Source organism: Rattus norvegicus, chromosome 14, assembly GCF_021556685.1.
Source record: "Rattus norvegicus strain SHRSP/BbbUtx chromosome 14, alternate assembly SHRSP_T2T, whole genome shotgun sequence".
In the NCBI taxonomy this organism is placed as follows: domain Eukaryota; kingdom Metazoa; phylum Chordata; class Mammalia; order Rodentia; family Muridae; genus Rattus; species Rattus norvegicus.
This window is the reverse complement of record NC_141547.1, coordinates 80,207,683-80,224,574: the sequence shown is the minus strand read 5'-3', so window position 1 is coordinate 80,224,574 and position 16,892 is coordinate 80,207,683. Positions and strand designations below refer to the sequence as shown.

General features: G+C 49.3%; 1 protein-coding gene and 1 long non-coding RNA gene across 5 annotated transcripts in view; one reads left to right on the top strand and one right to left on the bottom strand.

The window, feature by feature from the left end:
* Rgs12 (regulator of G-protein signaling 12) overlaps window positions 1-16,892 on the top strand; it is a 94,016-nt gene that overhangs the window by 43,244 nt on the left and 33,880 nt on the right. For 3 of the 4 annotated variants that reach the window (XM_087584164.1, XM_087584165.1, NM_019339.2), the window contains 1 exon segment: window positions 11,518-11,539. In XM_087584164.1, the coding sequence (XP_087440290.1) occupies window positions 11,518-11,539 (22 nt within the window). 4 annotated transcript variants of the gene reach the window in all.
* Window positions 11,538-15,770, bottom strand: LOC148001410 (uncharacterized). The gene is made up of 3 exons (XR_015637496.1): window positions 15,612-15,770; window positions 13,706-13,783; window positions 11,538-11,892 (listed from the first exon to the last, which is right to left on the bottom strand). It is a non-coding gene; the product is annotated as an uncharacterized LOC148001410 (long non-coding RNA).

Sequence of the window (16,892 nt, the reverse complement as noted above, 5' to 3'; positions counted from 1 at the left end):
TATTTGCTCATTCAGTTCCTGTTCACTGGGGCCCCTTCCATTTCTACATACTGTTTAGCTCTGGGAGTACAGCAGCCAACAGAACCCGAGGGCAGGAGCAAGCTGTAGTGGTAGACAGGTAGACAAAAAAAATTGTCTAAATTCAAGTAACGCTGAATTTATGCTTATGATGTATTATTTTTTAGAAAGACATTATCCTGTAAATTAAAGGTGGTGGAGGGCAGAGCTGGGCCTGCTCTGGCAAAGTGAGAAAGGGTTGGAGGTAGTGAGGGTCATAGGCTATGCTCCCATGGTGCTGTCCAGTGGGTGATGCTTGGCTGAGAGTGGGAGGCTGGGGGAGCACCCTGCCTACACTAGAACTTTTAGAGCTCGCCTCCCGTGGGTTCTTAACTTCTGTTTGGTCTTGGTCTTTTGCTCACTTACAATGCTGTCATTGCTTTCCTCTTGTCCCCGTGGTTCTGTCCAGTCCCTTGTCCACATCCTGTGGACTCAAACCTCCTTTTTACCTTTGCTCTGGGGCAAAAGCATTGGTGAAGCAATTCCTGGGCTCTGTGGCACTTAGTGGGTGCTTCTTGTCTGACCAGGTGGTAGTATTCTGGGTACTCTAGGTTGAGTTTTCCACCTGACTCCATGGCTGGTGCCAAGTCCACATGCACTTGCTGGTCTGCCAGATGGTGACTTTTCAGTCTTCGCTGGGCTTCAGGTAGCTGTTGTGGGAAGTGACTGGCCTGGGCTGGAGAGTGGATAGTGACTCACTCACTCTGAGTTGGTGTCCAGTGCTTTCTGTTCACATCTCAATGTCTTGGTGAGGCCCTCCACTGCTGTTTTCCTGTCTTCTTGCCCCTGAGCTGGCCATAGGCTTTTGTCTGTGAGAACTGTGCTGGGCCAGGTGGCCCAGGCTTGACAATAATCCCACAGCCCTGGGAGTGGGCAGAAGGAAGGAAGGCACATGAGGCTCTGGCTACCACCACCGTTATCTGTCATCCTTGGGCCCTGATGTGGCAGGCAGCCAATCAGCCTTTCTCAGAGCACGAGTGGGTCAGGAAGCAGTAGGATGCACAATCCTGGGTGTTGGCCTTGCTCTCTTCAAGGCCTGTCCTCAGAAGAAACTACTCTCAGCCTTACTCATGACCTCATCGGCTACAGAGGCCAGGTGAGACAGTATGTACGAGAGGAGAGGATGTGACCTTAAGGCCCCAGGCTGGTTGTGTCTGAGCCATAGCATCCATACAGACAAGATCCCATTGTTTTATTCCCTTGTCATTCCTGACTGAACAACCTGGGATACAGGCCTTTTTGTTTGAGAGGGTAAAAGTAAACATCTAGCTTTCTGCAGGAGGCTCCTAAGTGTTATACAGCTGGTTTGCCTCCTAAGGTCCCAGCAGGCACATTAACCATTGCTTGGCACATATGCACGTTGATCACTCATAGATGTTTTTAGGGTCTGGAGGGCTTGTGGGCTAGGATGTGCTGTCCTCTGCACCTTTTCCAAAGCTATACATTAGTGCTAGGCCCTCAGACAATCGTCACTCTACTGCTGTAGGCCACTTAGATTCTTTGGCATAGAGACAGTTTCCAGTGCCCTATGGCTAGTTGCCATTGGATTCAAGGGACAGACCACAGTCTCTGACAGAGTAGATGTGGTTCTCCCTTTCAGCAAGGGGCAGCTCTGTAAGGGGAGGGTTAGGCTATCTGCATCATCTGTAGCTATGGGAGCCACTGCCCTAGTTGGCTTCTCCCCCTGTGTCCCCTGTAGGATATTATCATCCTTCACCTTTGCTGGGGGGTGAGGGGGAGACGAAGGTGGTGCATGTGAACCCTACACTTTGCTGCATTTACTGACTTTGTTCCTATGCTCATGACTGCAACTCCCCCAAAGCCGTTGGTCTAAGGAGACTTGAGCTTTTGCCAGTTCTCCTCCTGGCCAGCTTTCACTGTAGCTTCTACTTTGAAGGGAAGGCATTCAGCCCTTGATGTTGTCTTGTGGTCACACATCTCTCTCAAGGAAAAGCAAAGGTGAGTCTAGCCCTAGGGTTTCCATCTGGTGGCCTGATACAGACCCAAGGTGCATCACAGCCTAAGGGCCAAAGGCACTTCATTTGTAATTTCTGAGGCTGTCACTCCCTCACTCAAGGGTGATGGAGGACTGTGGGGCCTGCTTGGCCAAGCCACAAGGCCTGGAGGCACCGGATAAGCAGTTCACTGAGTCTCAGGAAAGTGGCAGGTAATTTTGCAGTGGGACCCAGGTTATAGCCCTATTTTCTTTTCCCCTTCTTGCTTCCACAAGGCAGGATCCATCAGGTTCACACACTCTTGGGTTGTTCATACTTGGGAAGCAAATGCAACCAATCGTGTATCACAGACGCTGCGTGGAGGTGGAGGGGTTTTTAGGAACATACTAGATCCTGCTGGCTGCCACGGAGGAAGCGCGTGCATATGGAGCAGGCTTATAATAGAATCAGCAGCAACTGTAATTAAGGTTGCAAACCATACCACGCCACTAAAACACAAATTCTTTGCAGCTGTTGTACTGAGAAATTACCCCATCAGCCAGTGTTGCTCTTCAGATTCTGTAGAGGAAATGCTTTAAAAATGATCTCACGGGGTGATTTATATATAAATGGCTCTTCTGTATGAGACGATCAAGATAGAGTCTGAGCCTCTGGCAGACCACAGCTTCCTCGGTGTCCTGTTGCTATGGGTGACGAAGGGAGCACATGGAACTGAAATGTCTGAACTTTTCTGACATGCACAGGCACGCTGCTGTGTCGGATGGGGTTTTAGATCCAGGTACCTGGCACGTTATGGACGTTTTCTTGTCTTAAGATGAATTTGGAAAAGGGGCTGTCAGATGATTCGGACGTTTTCATTGACCAGCAGGTAAGCTGTCCAGCTGCTGAGTGTTGTGTAAACGGAATGCTGTAAGAAAGTCTGGCGTCCAGGTCACTACTTCATCCTCACCTGTCTGGGAGTAGGAGCTGTGGGCTTTCCAGGTCCACAGTTTACACTTTGCAGTATGCACTTTGAGGCTGCTCTCCTTGGGTCATGGGATCCATAGGGTGAGTGTGCACTGAGGGCCACGGCCCCAGTGCAGGGCTGGGCTGGTTAGCGAGGACAGAGTGAGCTCCATGGGTGAGTGTGCGATGAGACCATGGCCGCAGTGCAGGGCTGTCTGTGTGGCTTCTTGGGACACTGGGTCCCCCGACCCCTTGTGAGCCTGCACTGCTTGTACCCTGTGAGCCTGTCTGAAAGCGTGAAACATTTTCTTTTAGTACCCATAGTGATTCTAACATCTCTTAAAGATGCTAGTCTATCAGATTTGTTGAAATGCTGAGTTTCAAGTGGATAAACATTAACACTTCTCTTCTTGTTAAATTGCTAGCTTGTAGCTCACATTTCAAAATATAACAAATTGGCTCTGGAGGAACATACAGACAACAACCAGATTTTAATGTTTGGTTATTATAGGAGTGTATGAAGTTAAATATGTAATAGCGTTTTGTTTTTGAAAGTTTGAGAGAAGACAAAAATGGCATTTTTCTTTTGTGCCGGTTTCGTGTTGATAGGAAGATAAAAATAAATTTAAGCTTATATAAAAGATTGTCATTAATTCCTGGATACTGATTTCAAATTTTTCCTTTCCTGGGAATAGCTTAATCTTTCTTCCTAATACCTAAGTCACACTTCCTGGAGGAGAAGCTGCTAGAATATCAGTGCCAGGTGTGGGTGTAGACTATCAGTGCATGGGAGGCTGGCCATACCCTTCCTTTTGCAGCAGGACCAGAAGGGGCCCTATGGGTGAGGGGTGAGTCTCCAGGGTGGAGCAGCTCCCACTGGGTCGAGTATGTGCAGATGACGTGGTTATGTTAGAAGTAGTGCAGCTCCCTGCTTCTTGTCATTTTCTTTCCCACTGGTCAGATGGCTAGCTGATTCATTCTGCTGGCCAGAGGCCGAGACAGGTGCCCCTAGTCCTTTGGTATCGGATGTAAGGTGGAGCGGGTGTTCTCAAACCCCCGATCCCAAGGGAATCTCTCTCTCCTCTGAGCCTCAGATTGCCTGTCTTTGAAATGGGGCCTCATAAGAATACTGCGGTTCTGTGTATAGGGCCTGTGCTCACTGCAGCCTTCTTAAAGTACAGATGTCTGTGCTTTCTTCGCCCCGAGGCAGGAAGTGCTTCAGCTTTCCTAGGTCCTGTGCAATGTCTTTCAGGGCTCACAGCAGTTAGACCCAGAGAGACAAGAGGTTCTCAGAGGCCAAAAACCCTAACCATGGTTTCCTCAAATTATGCAGCCTGGGAGCACATATGTGATAGACTGCATGAGCACATACATGTGCGGGAGCACTGCTGTGTTAGTTCTGGGCACTGGTGTGAGTCACTTGAGGAGAGAGAAAACAGGTAACATCTCCAATCTGCTCATACCCTTCTAGCCCCTCCCTTCTCCTGGGTGGTCTGTTGGGGTGGCTTTAGTGCCTGGAAGCATTTAAGGCCCCTTGTGGAGTGAGGTGACAGTCAACATGGCCACAAGTGGCATATCATCCTTCTTTCTTCCTTAGGTCTCAGATGTCAGGACCAGCAGGGTGGGCCATGTGGTCATCGTTGTAGGAGAGAGGACTAGGTTGTATCGGGGTATGCCTAATATTTGAAAATAAAAACTGGCCCTGTTAAGAAAGTGAGTGACTTTTCTTTCAGGGTTTGTGTGGCAGGCGAACTGTTTCTTTGGGGTGGTGAGTAGGACTTTAGTGGGTGACCTGTACAGGCTCCTGCTGGGAGCTCTGTTGACTACAGCTGGGACATGAGGGGAAGTAAATGAATAGCAAGGACGACGTGAGTAGACAAGGGGACTTGGACTGTGTGCCATGAGGTGTGGCTCATCCAGTGTCCAGAGTGCCCTCTGCCTCTTGTGTCTGGAACCTTCTGCCTTGTTCTCATACTGCATGTTCTATATGAGAAGAGACTAGGATTTTGTGAGGGCTATGACTGGTACAATGAGGGCAGCCAGGCTGGTGGCAGCTGGGGGACATGAGGAAGGGGTAGTCCAGCTTCTGGTGATGTGTTTGAGGTTGCCTCTGCCTGGCTATTGCTGAACACACACACACACACACACACACACACACACACACACACACACCCCACACCTTAAGTTTCTCTTTTAGCCAAATTAAATTCCTTTGCTCATCTCCCATGGACTAACTACCTATTGTAGGGCTCTGAAATGATGTCATGACCAAAGCTGAGCTTGGTAGACCCACAGTGTTCTGCACATCAGGGTGAAGCTAGTCGGTCGCTTGTAGGATTGAAAAAGGTAGGAACCGGGTTGGGGATTTAGCTCAGTGGTAGAGCGCTTGCCTAGCAAACGCAAGGCCCTGGGTTCAGTCCCCAGCTCCTAAAAATAGAAAAAAGAAAAAGGTAGGAACCAAGGAGCAGCTAGTACTTAAGACATGAGCATGTCGGGTTGGGGATTTAGCTCAGTGGTAGAGCGCTTGCCTAGCAAGCACAAGGCCCTGGGTTCGATCCCCAGCTCCGAAAAAAAAAAAAGACATGAGCATGTCACCTACATGCTTAACATATGCTCCACATAAACAACTTACTTACATTAGAAATTTAAGCAGTCCAAGTCATTTAGCCACACATGGCTAAATATCCATTGACATACTTTCCTAGCAGTAGAAAGTGAAATAAAAAGTGCGAAGCTGCCTTGAAGCACAGTTGAAAGAGTGCTGCTGACATGGGTCCAGGCTGTGGCCTGGCGTGGCCCACTAACGCTTGAGTCACAAGAATATACTTCTGCAAAGGCACATCCTCTCTGGATCCTGCACGTCCAGCCCCTCCACCATGAGAGGTGATGTCCCTAACTCTGTCTTTGTCAACACAGGCTTTGTTTCAGACCTTAAAACCGAGTCACCGTCACACTGCCAACCTCCACAGCCTTCACTGCCTGCCTGGGCCACAGAACCCTGGGGATCTCAGAGCCCCATCAGACTTGATTCATTTCCCGCCCCTATATCTGCTCCCTCAGCTCAGGGAAAGTTAGCCTCTTTCCTCTGACTCAGGCGCAGACAATCTGATCCTTTCCCATGAGCAGCTGTGAACTTGACCTTCAGACTCATACCCAAGGTCACGTGTTCTCACCTCCCCTTGCTTTTACCTTACTTTGAGTGCTGAGTCCGTGCTTGCAGACTATGGGCCTTTGGCGGCTCTCTGTACAGGGAGTTCCCTGAAAGGCTCTGTGGGCTAGGTTTCTGTGTTCAGTTCTATAAGAAGGGCCTGCACCTCAGGCATAGGTGGTCAGTGTGTGAGTGTGAACATTCTCGGCATGTGTTTCTCTGCACACTGCCCGTCCTGCTTGTGTCTCACAATTACCAGAGCCCAGGGTGGTGCCTAGACACAGCGGAGGCTGCTGGGAGAGGGATGGAGGTTTGCCTGCCTTGCAGTAGGAGGCACCAGGACAGAGGACAAGGTGGTGTTCCCATTAAACATCTCGGCAGGAAACCATTTCAGTCAAATGTGGCACTGAGTGTGTTTGTGTGGTGCTTGCCGTGTGGCACCTTGCCACACAGTGCATGTGTGGACTGGGTGCATCTCAGAGTCTTCCGAGGTTTCACAGCAGTGAAAGAAATGTAGATATGAGACTCTGTGAGAGATATTCTCCTTAGTTTCCCTGACCCCCATGTCTTTTGATTATTGAAAACAGAAAAGTTCCTAACAATCTCAATCTTTCCCTGTCTCTCTCTCTCTCTCCCTCCCTGCTCCATTCTTCACTGTTCCAAGTGCCCTCCATATACTAAGTCTTTTTCTCCCTGAGGTACTGTTTGTTGAAAGCTCTAAGCAGAAATACTGAGAACATTCCCCTCTGCCTTGACATCTGCTTTGGTTCTTAGGTCACAAAGTTCTTTCTTGTCAACTTCTAGGTGTGCACCTGATATGTTCTTCTACCGTGTTCTAGGACATTTTCTCCAGCTGTCCCTTTATTTAAAAAAATTACTGTATTGTGTTTATTCAAGTATGTACTGTGCGTGAGCCCATCAAGAAATGGTAGGCTTCGGGTCGTAGCTACAAATACTGTGTTTAGATGCAGGAAGGGATCATAACCAAAATATATGAGAAACTCAAACAGCTCAGTACCAAGAAGAAAAAAATCAAAACAAAATATTTTTGCTTACAAGCTGGGTGTATTAGCCAAGCCTTTAATCCCGATGCTCTAGATGCAGAGGCAGAAGCAAGCAAATCTCTGTGAGCTTGAGACTTGTCTGGTCTACGTAGTGTCTTCCAGGCCAGCCAGGGCTGCATAGTGAGACCCTGTCTCAGAAAAAGAAAAGAACTAGAATTCTTTTTGCAACATAGCAGAAGAGCTGGTTTTCTGAATACCACGTGCAGACCATGTCATATGTGCCCTTCATCGGGGAGGTGAGAACACAGAGTGGGGCTACCTCTCGCCTGCCCTCACAATGTTAAAGGGCAGAGATTAGGGCGAGGGTGGGAGAACCGACATCCTGGCTCCCTGTTGGTGGGATGGCACTCCGTGCAGCCAGAGACGAACGGTGTAGTTTCCTTGGAAACTTAAGCCTGAGACAGCACCCCTGCTATGCCCACTGCAGCATTATCCACAGCAAAGGCACAGACACAAGCCAAGTACCTGCTGATCCCTAGGGATGCTGCAAAAAAGAAAATGCTGTGTATGATGCCTATGTGTTCTGCCTTTCAAAGCAGATGCTGCCATTTGTGGCCACATAGAGCAGAACATCTTATGTCGATTTATGTATGTCAGACAGAAAGAGGAATCCTCCATGGTCTCCCTGGCATGGCGGAATCTCAGAGGGCAAGGTCCTGAATCAGAATAGAGCACTGGCTGCCAGGACTAGAAGTGGTGGCAGGGAGACATCAGATCAGTAAAGTGCTGTGAACCCAGGGATGCCCATACTCATTGACGTGGGCCCACACTTGGGTGGTTGAGAGTAGATTGCCACACAGATACCTTGTAAGATGAGGATATGCTATCTTGGTTATAGCTATCATGTAGTGAGTATGTAATCAAAACACTATGCTGTGCACTTTAGATATTCATGCATGGTCTTTACCTGTACCAGAAAGCTGCAGCCACCACCCTACAGGCACAGCCAACTGATGTCAGTCCTATATGGAGTTTGTCTTTTCTCATGTTTACAATGGAAGTGACACGCCTGTGACAGTACTGTGGAAACCACTTGCATTGTTTGCGGTGGCACTGATAACAGGCGTTCAGTTTCTCACCACAGGTGACTGTGCCTCTCACATTTAGCCCAGTGTCCTCCTTCACATGCCCTCAGGAGTATGATGTACACCTCTGGTTATTCTGGCTCCTCCTGACCTCCCTCCTTTGGGAACACAGGCCAGCCCAATCAGGTCCTGGCAACACAGTCTGACTGCTGTGCTGAGCCCATGTTATGAATTCTCCGTCCTTTCACTGCCTTAGGAGGTAAATGATGTGGAAATTACAATGTAAAAAGTCACATTGGACTGCAGGTGACTGGTTGAGCGCTGTGCCAGCATCCTTTGGGACTGTTAGTGATCTCAAGGAAGAGAGGAGTGAGCTGGGGTTCCCATTGCCTCCTCAGCCTCCCTTACACGAAGCTCCCCAAACACGATGCCTGCCCTCCCTCCCTGCACCATTCCTTTCTCTGTGGTTTGTTTCATGGTTGTTGATCACCCTGTCCAGACCTTTCTAGGGTGTGAAACTGATGCTGTTTCTACTGCTCCTTTTAAAAAATGATTCATTCATGTGTATTTTGTATGTATGAATGTTTGTCTATGTGTATGTCTGTGTACCACAACATGTGTGCCTTTGGCCTGTGGAGATCAGAAGATGCCCTGAAACTGAAGTTGCAAATGGCTGTAAAGCACTTTGTGGGTGTTTACCCTGGTCTTCTGGAAGAGCAGCCAGTGCTCTTTTAACTGCTGAGCCATTACTCCAGCTCCTGTTTCTCCTGACTCTTGCCTGTGTAGGCCTCCCTTGTTTATGGCAGAGTTTGTGCTCTGGTGTTGGACATAAAAGGGCTCTTGAAGGTTCAGTCACACTATTACCTCCCAAAGTGCTGTATCCTTTATCTGCCCCAAGATAGCCTTCTTGAGGACTGTGCCAAATGAATGGAGCATCTCAGATGAGAGAGAGAGTAGGTGACAGCACCGTGGCCAGGCTCACCCAGGGCTGCCCCACTAGTGGCCATGGCTTTTATTAACTGCTCTCAGTCCCCTGCCTATCTCCTCTTTCTTGAACTCTGGCTTTGTAATAGTAATGTATTAAGAAGTACACTTGTCTCTGTGCTGCCCTTTTCTTGCAAATTTAAAACTGTTTTAAAAATTGAAAGCTTACCTTTACAAAAAGTGTCCCTTGAACTTAGCCTAGTGCATTGTCAGACAAATGCTGTGCTGTGCTCATCCCCCCCCCCCCGACTTTCCACCATCTTTTCACTGTCTGTCTTTGGCTTCCAGGCCCCTCCCCATTCCTAGACCTCCAGGCCTCCCTATCTGTGGGCTCCACTGTGTTTCCTGGTATTTGTCAGTCTGCTATGATTCCAGGGCCTGTGTTTGTCTTGAGTGACACAAGGTGAAACCTTATGAGGTTTACACTCTTAGGATTGACAGGTTTTCTGAATGTGCACAATAGCATGGATCATCCTCACAGTCCCCAGGAAGAGCTGGCTTTGGTACCTTTCAGCCTTACACTGTGGTGGCAGAGGACCTGCCAAGGCAAGACCTGTGAAAGAGGCCAGTGTATAGGCCAGTGTATAGCCTGCTTATTGATGGCCAGCCAATTGAACGTTAAATGGCTATGGGGCTAAGAGGTGGCTTGGCACTTTAGAGCAGTGGCTGCTCTTCCAGAGGACAGGGGTTCAATACCCAGCATCCACAAAGTAGATTACACTTGTCTGTAACTCCAGTTCCAGGGTTATAGATAATCTGATGACCTCTTCTGGCCTATAAGGGTGCCAGTCACACAGGTGGTCACAGACGTACAGGCAGGCAAAATGACCATCTACATAAGTAAAATTTTTAAGTTAATTGGATGTATCTCGTTGGTGGCTAGGGAACCCGGATTCTCTAGACCTGGTTGTTTTATGGGTCCAGACCCCATCACCGGTTGTAATAGTCATAGTAGTAACTCTCTATGTGTCATGACAGGTCATGGGTGGAGCCTAGACATCAAGGTTAACCAGTTGAGTTCTTCAGCATGTATCATACCAGGGAAGTGATAGGGGCCCTTCAAGATCAGCCAAGGTGGATGGAGATATGGGGTGTAGAGTCAGACAGGAAGTGCACAAATCTAATAGTCCTGATGGATTGTAAGCATGTTCTTTGACTTCCCTGGGGAGGGTGGCTAGTTTATGGACATTGGTTCTAGGTGGTCCAGTTGACTACCTCTGGACTATCTGTTGGACCCCACCTGATTAGACTGTCTTTCTTACCTACATGCCTCCGAAGACCCAGATCTGATGAGAGCCAGGCTTCGCTCACTCTGCCTGCCTCACCCTGCACCTTAGAAGCCCTGTGAGCGGACACCTGAGCACCGTGGCAAAAAGTGACAGACAAAATGGGGAGACAAAGCCTGGGGTACGAGGGCGGGAAGCTTTCTGTAGGGCCAGCTACAGCCCAGGCCACAGAGGGGACATCTTGGCATGCTGCAGACATAAAAGCAATGGCACTGGATCTACTGGGCACCACATACCTTTTCTGAGCCATCTTGGTGCTCTAGTGCCCTACCTGCTCTCAGAGAGGCCAGGACCCTAGCCATAGGCCACACTGGCCCCTCCATACTCCAACAACCAGGTCTCTCTGCTGACCCTGGGATGCCTGCCTTCTCTTCTAGCTTCCTTTCTCTCCTGAGCCACTTACCACCTGCTTGACCAATAGCAAGCATCCAAATGGGCCTAGCCTGAGCTCCCTCAGAGACCTCTTGACAGCTTTATTCCCAGAGCCTTCTTGCACAGCAGTTCTTAATATGTTCCCCCACCCCACCCCCAACCCCCACAAAACTCTTTCAATCCACACCCCCCTCCTAGCCACTCCCAGGGTTTGAGGTGGCCACTCTCCTGCTTTGGGTGTGTGTGGTTAGAGACACACACACTTCCTACCCTGCCTTCTCACAGCCTAGGTACCACTCTGGGTAGGAGTAACACTGGTGGGTATACAGCACCTGAGCTGAACAGTGTCTGGTATTGGCAAGCCCCTGCCCTGCAGGGTGCCCCCACTGGAAATCAGCTGTTATCACAGGGGCTGTTAATAAGACTTTGATGTCAGACATGCTGGGATTTGTTCTTTTCAAGTGAAAATGACGGCAACTTCCTCTTACTGGGAGTCACCAGCTGGGGCGGAGTTGGAGCCCCAAGGCTTGACTCACTGTCTGCTTCTCACAGTGCCTACCTGGGTAGCTGGGAGCTTCCCAGGACCTTTGGGTTGTGTTCTCCATGGAGGAAGTGAAGTGCTGTTCCCTCAGTCTTGTCATGAGATGTAATTAACTCATGTCTCTCTCCTTTTTTTTTCAGTCTGCAACTGTGTCTGATGGTGGTAAGTCATATATATTTTATTACTTTTATTGCCATTTTCAAATTGTGAACATATATTTGCCATTTAGTGTACTCGGGAAAGATGTTTTCTCTGCCTTTCCCTCGTGGGAGTGCTTCAGTTGGAGTTGGGCTGAGGAAGCTAGCTTCTTGGTGGCCTAGGCATGTGTTTGTCTAACATAGCTATAGAGGTTCTGGTAGCCAGCACTGGCAGTATGCTGGGCTGCAGTACACGCTCCTGCACGCCTGTGATCAACAAGCAAAAACATGCTTGCTGATCTCTTGTACAACCAGCTTCCAAACAGGCAAGTTCAGGTCTCAAAGCTCTTGCTGAATTTGGGCCATTCTTGACGTTTCCTTTTAAGAAAAACATAGCAGATGAACTGTATGTGGGATGAAGAAGAATCCAACCCTTTCTTTTGTCTTTAAGGAATTTTGTGTACATGGCTCTTTCACTGGGGCTGTCCAGGAAGAAAAAATCGCTAGCCAGGTCTCACTCCATTTCTCTGACATTGTTCCTGGTTTTCATTTAGTGATTAAAAACCAAAACCAAAAACCCAACACCGTCTAAAACTACGTGGAGAGTTTCATCCTGACGCTCCTCATGTGTCTAGTAGCATTCAGAGAACTTGGTATAGTCTCCAGAAACTTCTGTTGTCTCTCCTCATAATCGCCCACCTCACGCTGGTGCCCACCTTTCTCCCACAGGAAGGGGCAGGGAGAGCCTCTGGCATTAGGGAGGAGTGGGGCCCAGTAGTTCTGTTGGGGTCACCCCGTGGGAATGGAGGGAAATCCAGCTTGAATTACAAACCTGCTCATGCTGGAATGCAGACCACAGGGAGCCTGGGCACGGGAGTTAGAAGCATGTATTTTAGAATAAAGGGGGTTATATTTCCTGTGTTATGTACAATAATGATCATGTCATTTAATCTGTCTTAAGCTAGAAGCAGGAAAAGCTTCTTTACTGCAAGAAAAGAAGCAGGACGTGCCGCCAGCCTGGGCGAAAAGCATAGGCTCACAGCCTTGGTTCCTGTTTTTCTCTCTGTTTATTCTTGTGGGAAATCCATAGATTCGAGAGTCCATAATCCATCAGTTTAGTTATATATAATATTTCTATTGACATCCCAGATTTCTTTTCTGTTGTTAGGAGTTGGGGAAGCCACCTCCTTCCTATCCCCCAGCATCTTATCAAGTTGTCCCTCTAGGTTTCAGAAGCTCCCTTCTGAGGGTGGGAAGCCCCTGGCTCCCAACCCCCACTGTGCCTTTCTGAGGAAGTGCTGTCCTGGCCAGGTGATTCCCCTGTCCCTGGGGGCTTTCCGCCCTCTGTCCCCTCCTCCTCTACCTCAGATCCCATCCCAGAGCTGTGTCCTGTTCTTTCAAGGTGGACCTGCTATGGCAAGAGGAATTTCAGCAACCCAGCTAGACAGCCAGTTATGCTCTATTTAGTCACTTTTCCTCATTTTATTATTTTTCTGCTCTGCGTTCCTTTTCTGATTACAAGATGAAGATGAGGACTTTGTGACTTGGTCCGTGTGTTAGTCCGGGAGGCCAGCTGTGCCGTTGCCACATTGCTACAGCAGTGACTGCCTCCCTAGTGGAGGTCCCTGGGGCTCAGACCTGAAGAAGAGACTTTGCCCCTCAACTACTGATTCAGCTAAGACCTTCCCTTTCCGCAGGCACCAGGAACCCCCAACCCCCGTGCTCAGGCACCTGTAGAGAAGGGCTAGGCAGAAGCTCAAATGTTTCCACATAGAGATAGTTTATAGACTTTGTCAGTAGTAGACAGGTTCCCACACGGAGCCTGGGAACCACAGCACTCCACTGCTTCTGTGGAAAAATGTGCCCCAAGTGCAGGCAGGGTGAGGGCCAGCTCAACACTGCTCAGTTACAGCTGCAGCTGCCTCCTCACCCAGCCTGGGCTATGGTTACTAGGAAATCTAGTACTCTTCACAAGTGTCCGGCATCCAGCGAACCATGCCCTTGACATGCACTGACTCCTTTGCTGTCATACCAGGTCATATGTAACATTTGATAATGTGTGTTTCTACCATGCTGTTTTAGGGAAGTTGGGTGGTGCCGCTTATGACTACACTTACTCAGCGGGAAAGGGCTTAAGGCCACTATTGCACCACAGTCTGCATGCTGGCCTTCTGTGGAAGGCAAACCGTACCTCGGACAGCAGATCCTGCTTAGAGAAGGGGTATCCCTAGCATTCAGAGACTTTCTGATGATTCGCTTTGTTGGAAACCTGTCCAAACAGAAAACAAGGTTAACCTGAAAGGTTGAAAATGTGCAAACCAAGTGTAGGCTAGGGATGTAGCTCAGGCTAGAGCCCTTACCCAGCATGCATGAGCCCAGGGGTTTTATCCCAACTTTAGGGAAGTAGAAGGGAAGGTGAGAAAGAGGGAGGAAGAGGAGAGGAGTCATAAATGTGAGAGTCCCACTGTTGATGCTGGTGCTGGAAGGAGCCTTCCACCCAGACACAGGCTTGGCTTTCACACTGTCATCGGTGGTACCTCACCAGTATGCTCCCACAGTGCTCCACCTCTGTGTTCCTGCAGTGATCTATCTTGGCATCACCTCTGTGCTCTCCTGGAGCTCTTTAACTTCATACTAGCAGCTGGGCCAGGGTCTCGCCTCCCACCATACTCCTTTGTATGGAGTATGGGTACACCACCTTCTGCTGCTTGGGGACATTTAGGTGTGCCTTTCCCACTAAAAGTTCAGTAGTTCTGGTGTGAGGGCAAACTGACTGCGGGCAGACTGTTAGACGTTACCACCAGTTTTAGCGTGCAGACAGCTTGAAAGCCCCTGGGAACAGGGCATTTACAGAGCTTAGAGAGGAGTCTGAAAAGTGTGAGAAAGAAATGGGACCAACAGGATGATCTTGTCACAAAGACAGTAGCCTCCTGTGGCCTCTTGCCTGGGTTGGGGGCAGAGCCCCATTCTTTCTATGGAAAGATTCACCTGTCTCTGACTATTCCCACGCCTTGGTAAAGTAGACAGTCACAAGGCTCTTTAAACCAACTCCTGAAAAGTGCCTTCACACACACACACTGACAGGAGTGGAGGGGTGGCGGGGAGAGAAATAAAGAATTAAAGTATGCCATAAGAAATATATTGGAGGAATTAGACCGTCATTCTGGCATAGTCAGACTGTAGCAGTGAGACATCAATGCCTGGGTGTGTATTTGGCATCTCTGTAACACCTAAGTTCTCTATGTTGTCCAGGTTCTCCTGGAATCTGCCATTCCCCATGTCCTCCTGACAGACCCTTCAATTCTGTAACTCCCCTGCCCCATCACATTCATCAACCCTTTATGTAGACAGGGGGTTCTGCCTCCCCTAGCCTTGCAGTGGCCTCCTCCCCTCCCCGACTGTGCCTGTCCTCTGCAGTCTCTCATAGGGCAGTAGTTGTGGTATGTACACACTTCACCTGAGCACAGTGCACTGTTGTCCCAAACCACCCTCTAGTGACCCTGAAGTGACCCTCCAGCATACCAGGTCTCTCAGCCTCCCACTGTACTCTGGAGGAAGGAACTTGAGGGAAGAGAGTTTTGGGCCAAGGCTATCCTTAGCTTACTGTGCCTTGTGGGTGTGGGGCTGTAGGTACTGGAACACTGGACTAGGCTGGGCCCTGTAGATCCTTGTCTGCACTCTTGACTGACCTAACACTTGCCTGAGTGCTGATCTAGGTCCCTAGGCCAGTTGCTAGACTCTATCCTGGCGACATGAGCAGATATGTTGAGGACTAGCATGCCTGCTGAGGGTGGTGGGAGACATCTTTGTTCCATGTTTTTGTCTCTTATGACCTGTGCTAGGTGCCTGTGGGATTCGCCAGGTCTGCTTAGCCTCTCTCCTTCTGAAGCACCAACAGATCCTCCCTGAGGATGTGGGGCTGTGGGTACTGGCCCTGAGGAGACTGCTAGGCCTGTTAGTTTAGTTTGTACTGTCTCCAGCTTTGGAGGACTGCTACCTCTCAAACAACTGTGAAAACTTGCCCTCACTTTTTGGTGTTCTGAGAGTGACTGCCCTTCTGCCCCTTACCCTGGCATTTCTTAACTGATCAGCCTCACCCTAAGCCGTGGGATGAAGGTCCAGGGCTGCACTCAGGGAAGCCATCTTCCCGTTGGTCCAGCCTGCCAGCGTCTTCTGTCCTACAGAAGTGGCTGCCCCAATCCATGTCACTGGTGTGATGGACTGACATGAGTGATGCTGTTCCGTGGTGAAGGGCCGCTGTTACCAGTAGAATTTGGAGTTAGGCCACATTCCCTTTCAGCATTCGGAGCCTTGCAGTCGTGAAGGCACTTGGCAGGTGAATCCATGCTCTGTGAGACTGCAGATGAGGGATCGAGAAGCTCCGTGGTGCCTCAGGTACAGTGCAGCAGGACTGCGGTCTGTGGTGCTACAGCCTCCTCTAGTGCTCTTCGGAGCTGCTCAGGAACTAGCGGGACGGGAATGCTACTTTGTAGCATGTGGGGTGAGAGCAGGTGTGTGAACCAGAGCCTTTTATTTGGCTCAGTAGTTCACATTTTTTATGGCTTTTTTGGATTTAAAACTCAAATGCCAGTCAGACTGTAGACTGTTGGGGAAGCAGACAGACCTCGTTTCTGCCAAGATGCCTCCCAACACACTCATTTCTTTCTGGTTTTACAAGACATTTGGAAGGAGTTTTTATTAGTAACTATGTTGTGAATTTTTTTTTCAAGCAAAGTTCAAAAGTAATAAAGCCAGTGACTCCTTCCTCCCCTCCCTCCCTCCCAGCTCCCTCCTCTCTCTCCATGTGGAACTGTGGGTGTATTGGCTTCAGAACTTGTCTCTAGTACATTGGAGTGGGCATGGGGTCCCCTTGGTTCCCCTTAGTTCCCCTCTTGTCTTCAGAGGCTCACCTGTGGTGGCTATGCACCCTCCCTAAGCAAGGGAATGTGTTCGTTAGACTCTTAGAGAACAAGACTCCAGCCCGGCTGTGAGACTCAGGACGGTAGAGTCAAAGACACGATGCCCAGGGCTTCCAGTTCCTGTCCCAGCTCCTGTCTTGGGGGAGCTGACATAGTGTGCTCACTTGCAAAGCCTTTGCTATGCATGCCCGTGGCTTGTGCTCTTCTGTGTGCTGTGTTGGGGTGCTCTCCTCCCTGCCACCCCCCTTAGCTCTATAGATCCTTTGGCTGGAGAACTGCTTAACAGGACAAAGACATAAACGTCTTAAGCCCACACCTGAGAGGATCTTTCCACACATGAGAGGCAGAAGTAGGGACAACAAAGAGCAGCATTCTGTGACAGCGGAGCAAGGGGACTGACTCCAGATCAGTCCGGCACTTCCTGGGAATGTTGCTCAGAGATGTGGTGAGGCAGGAATG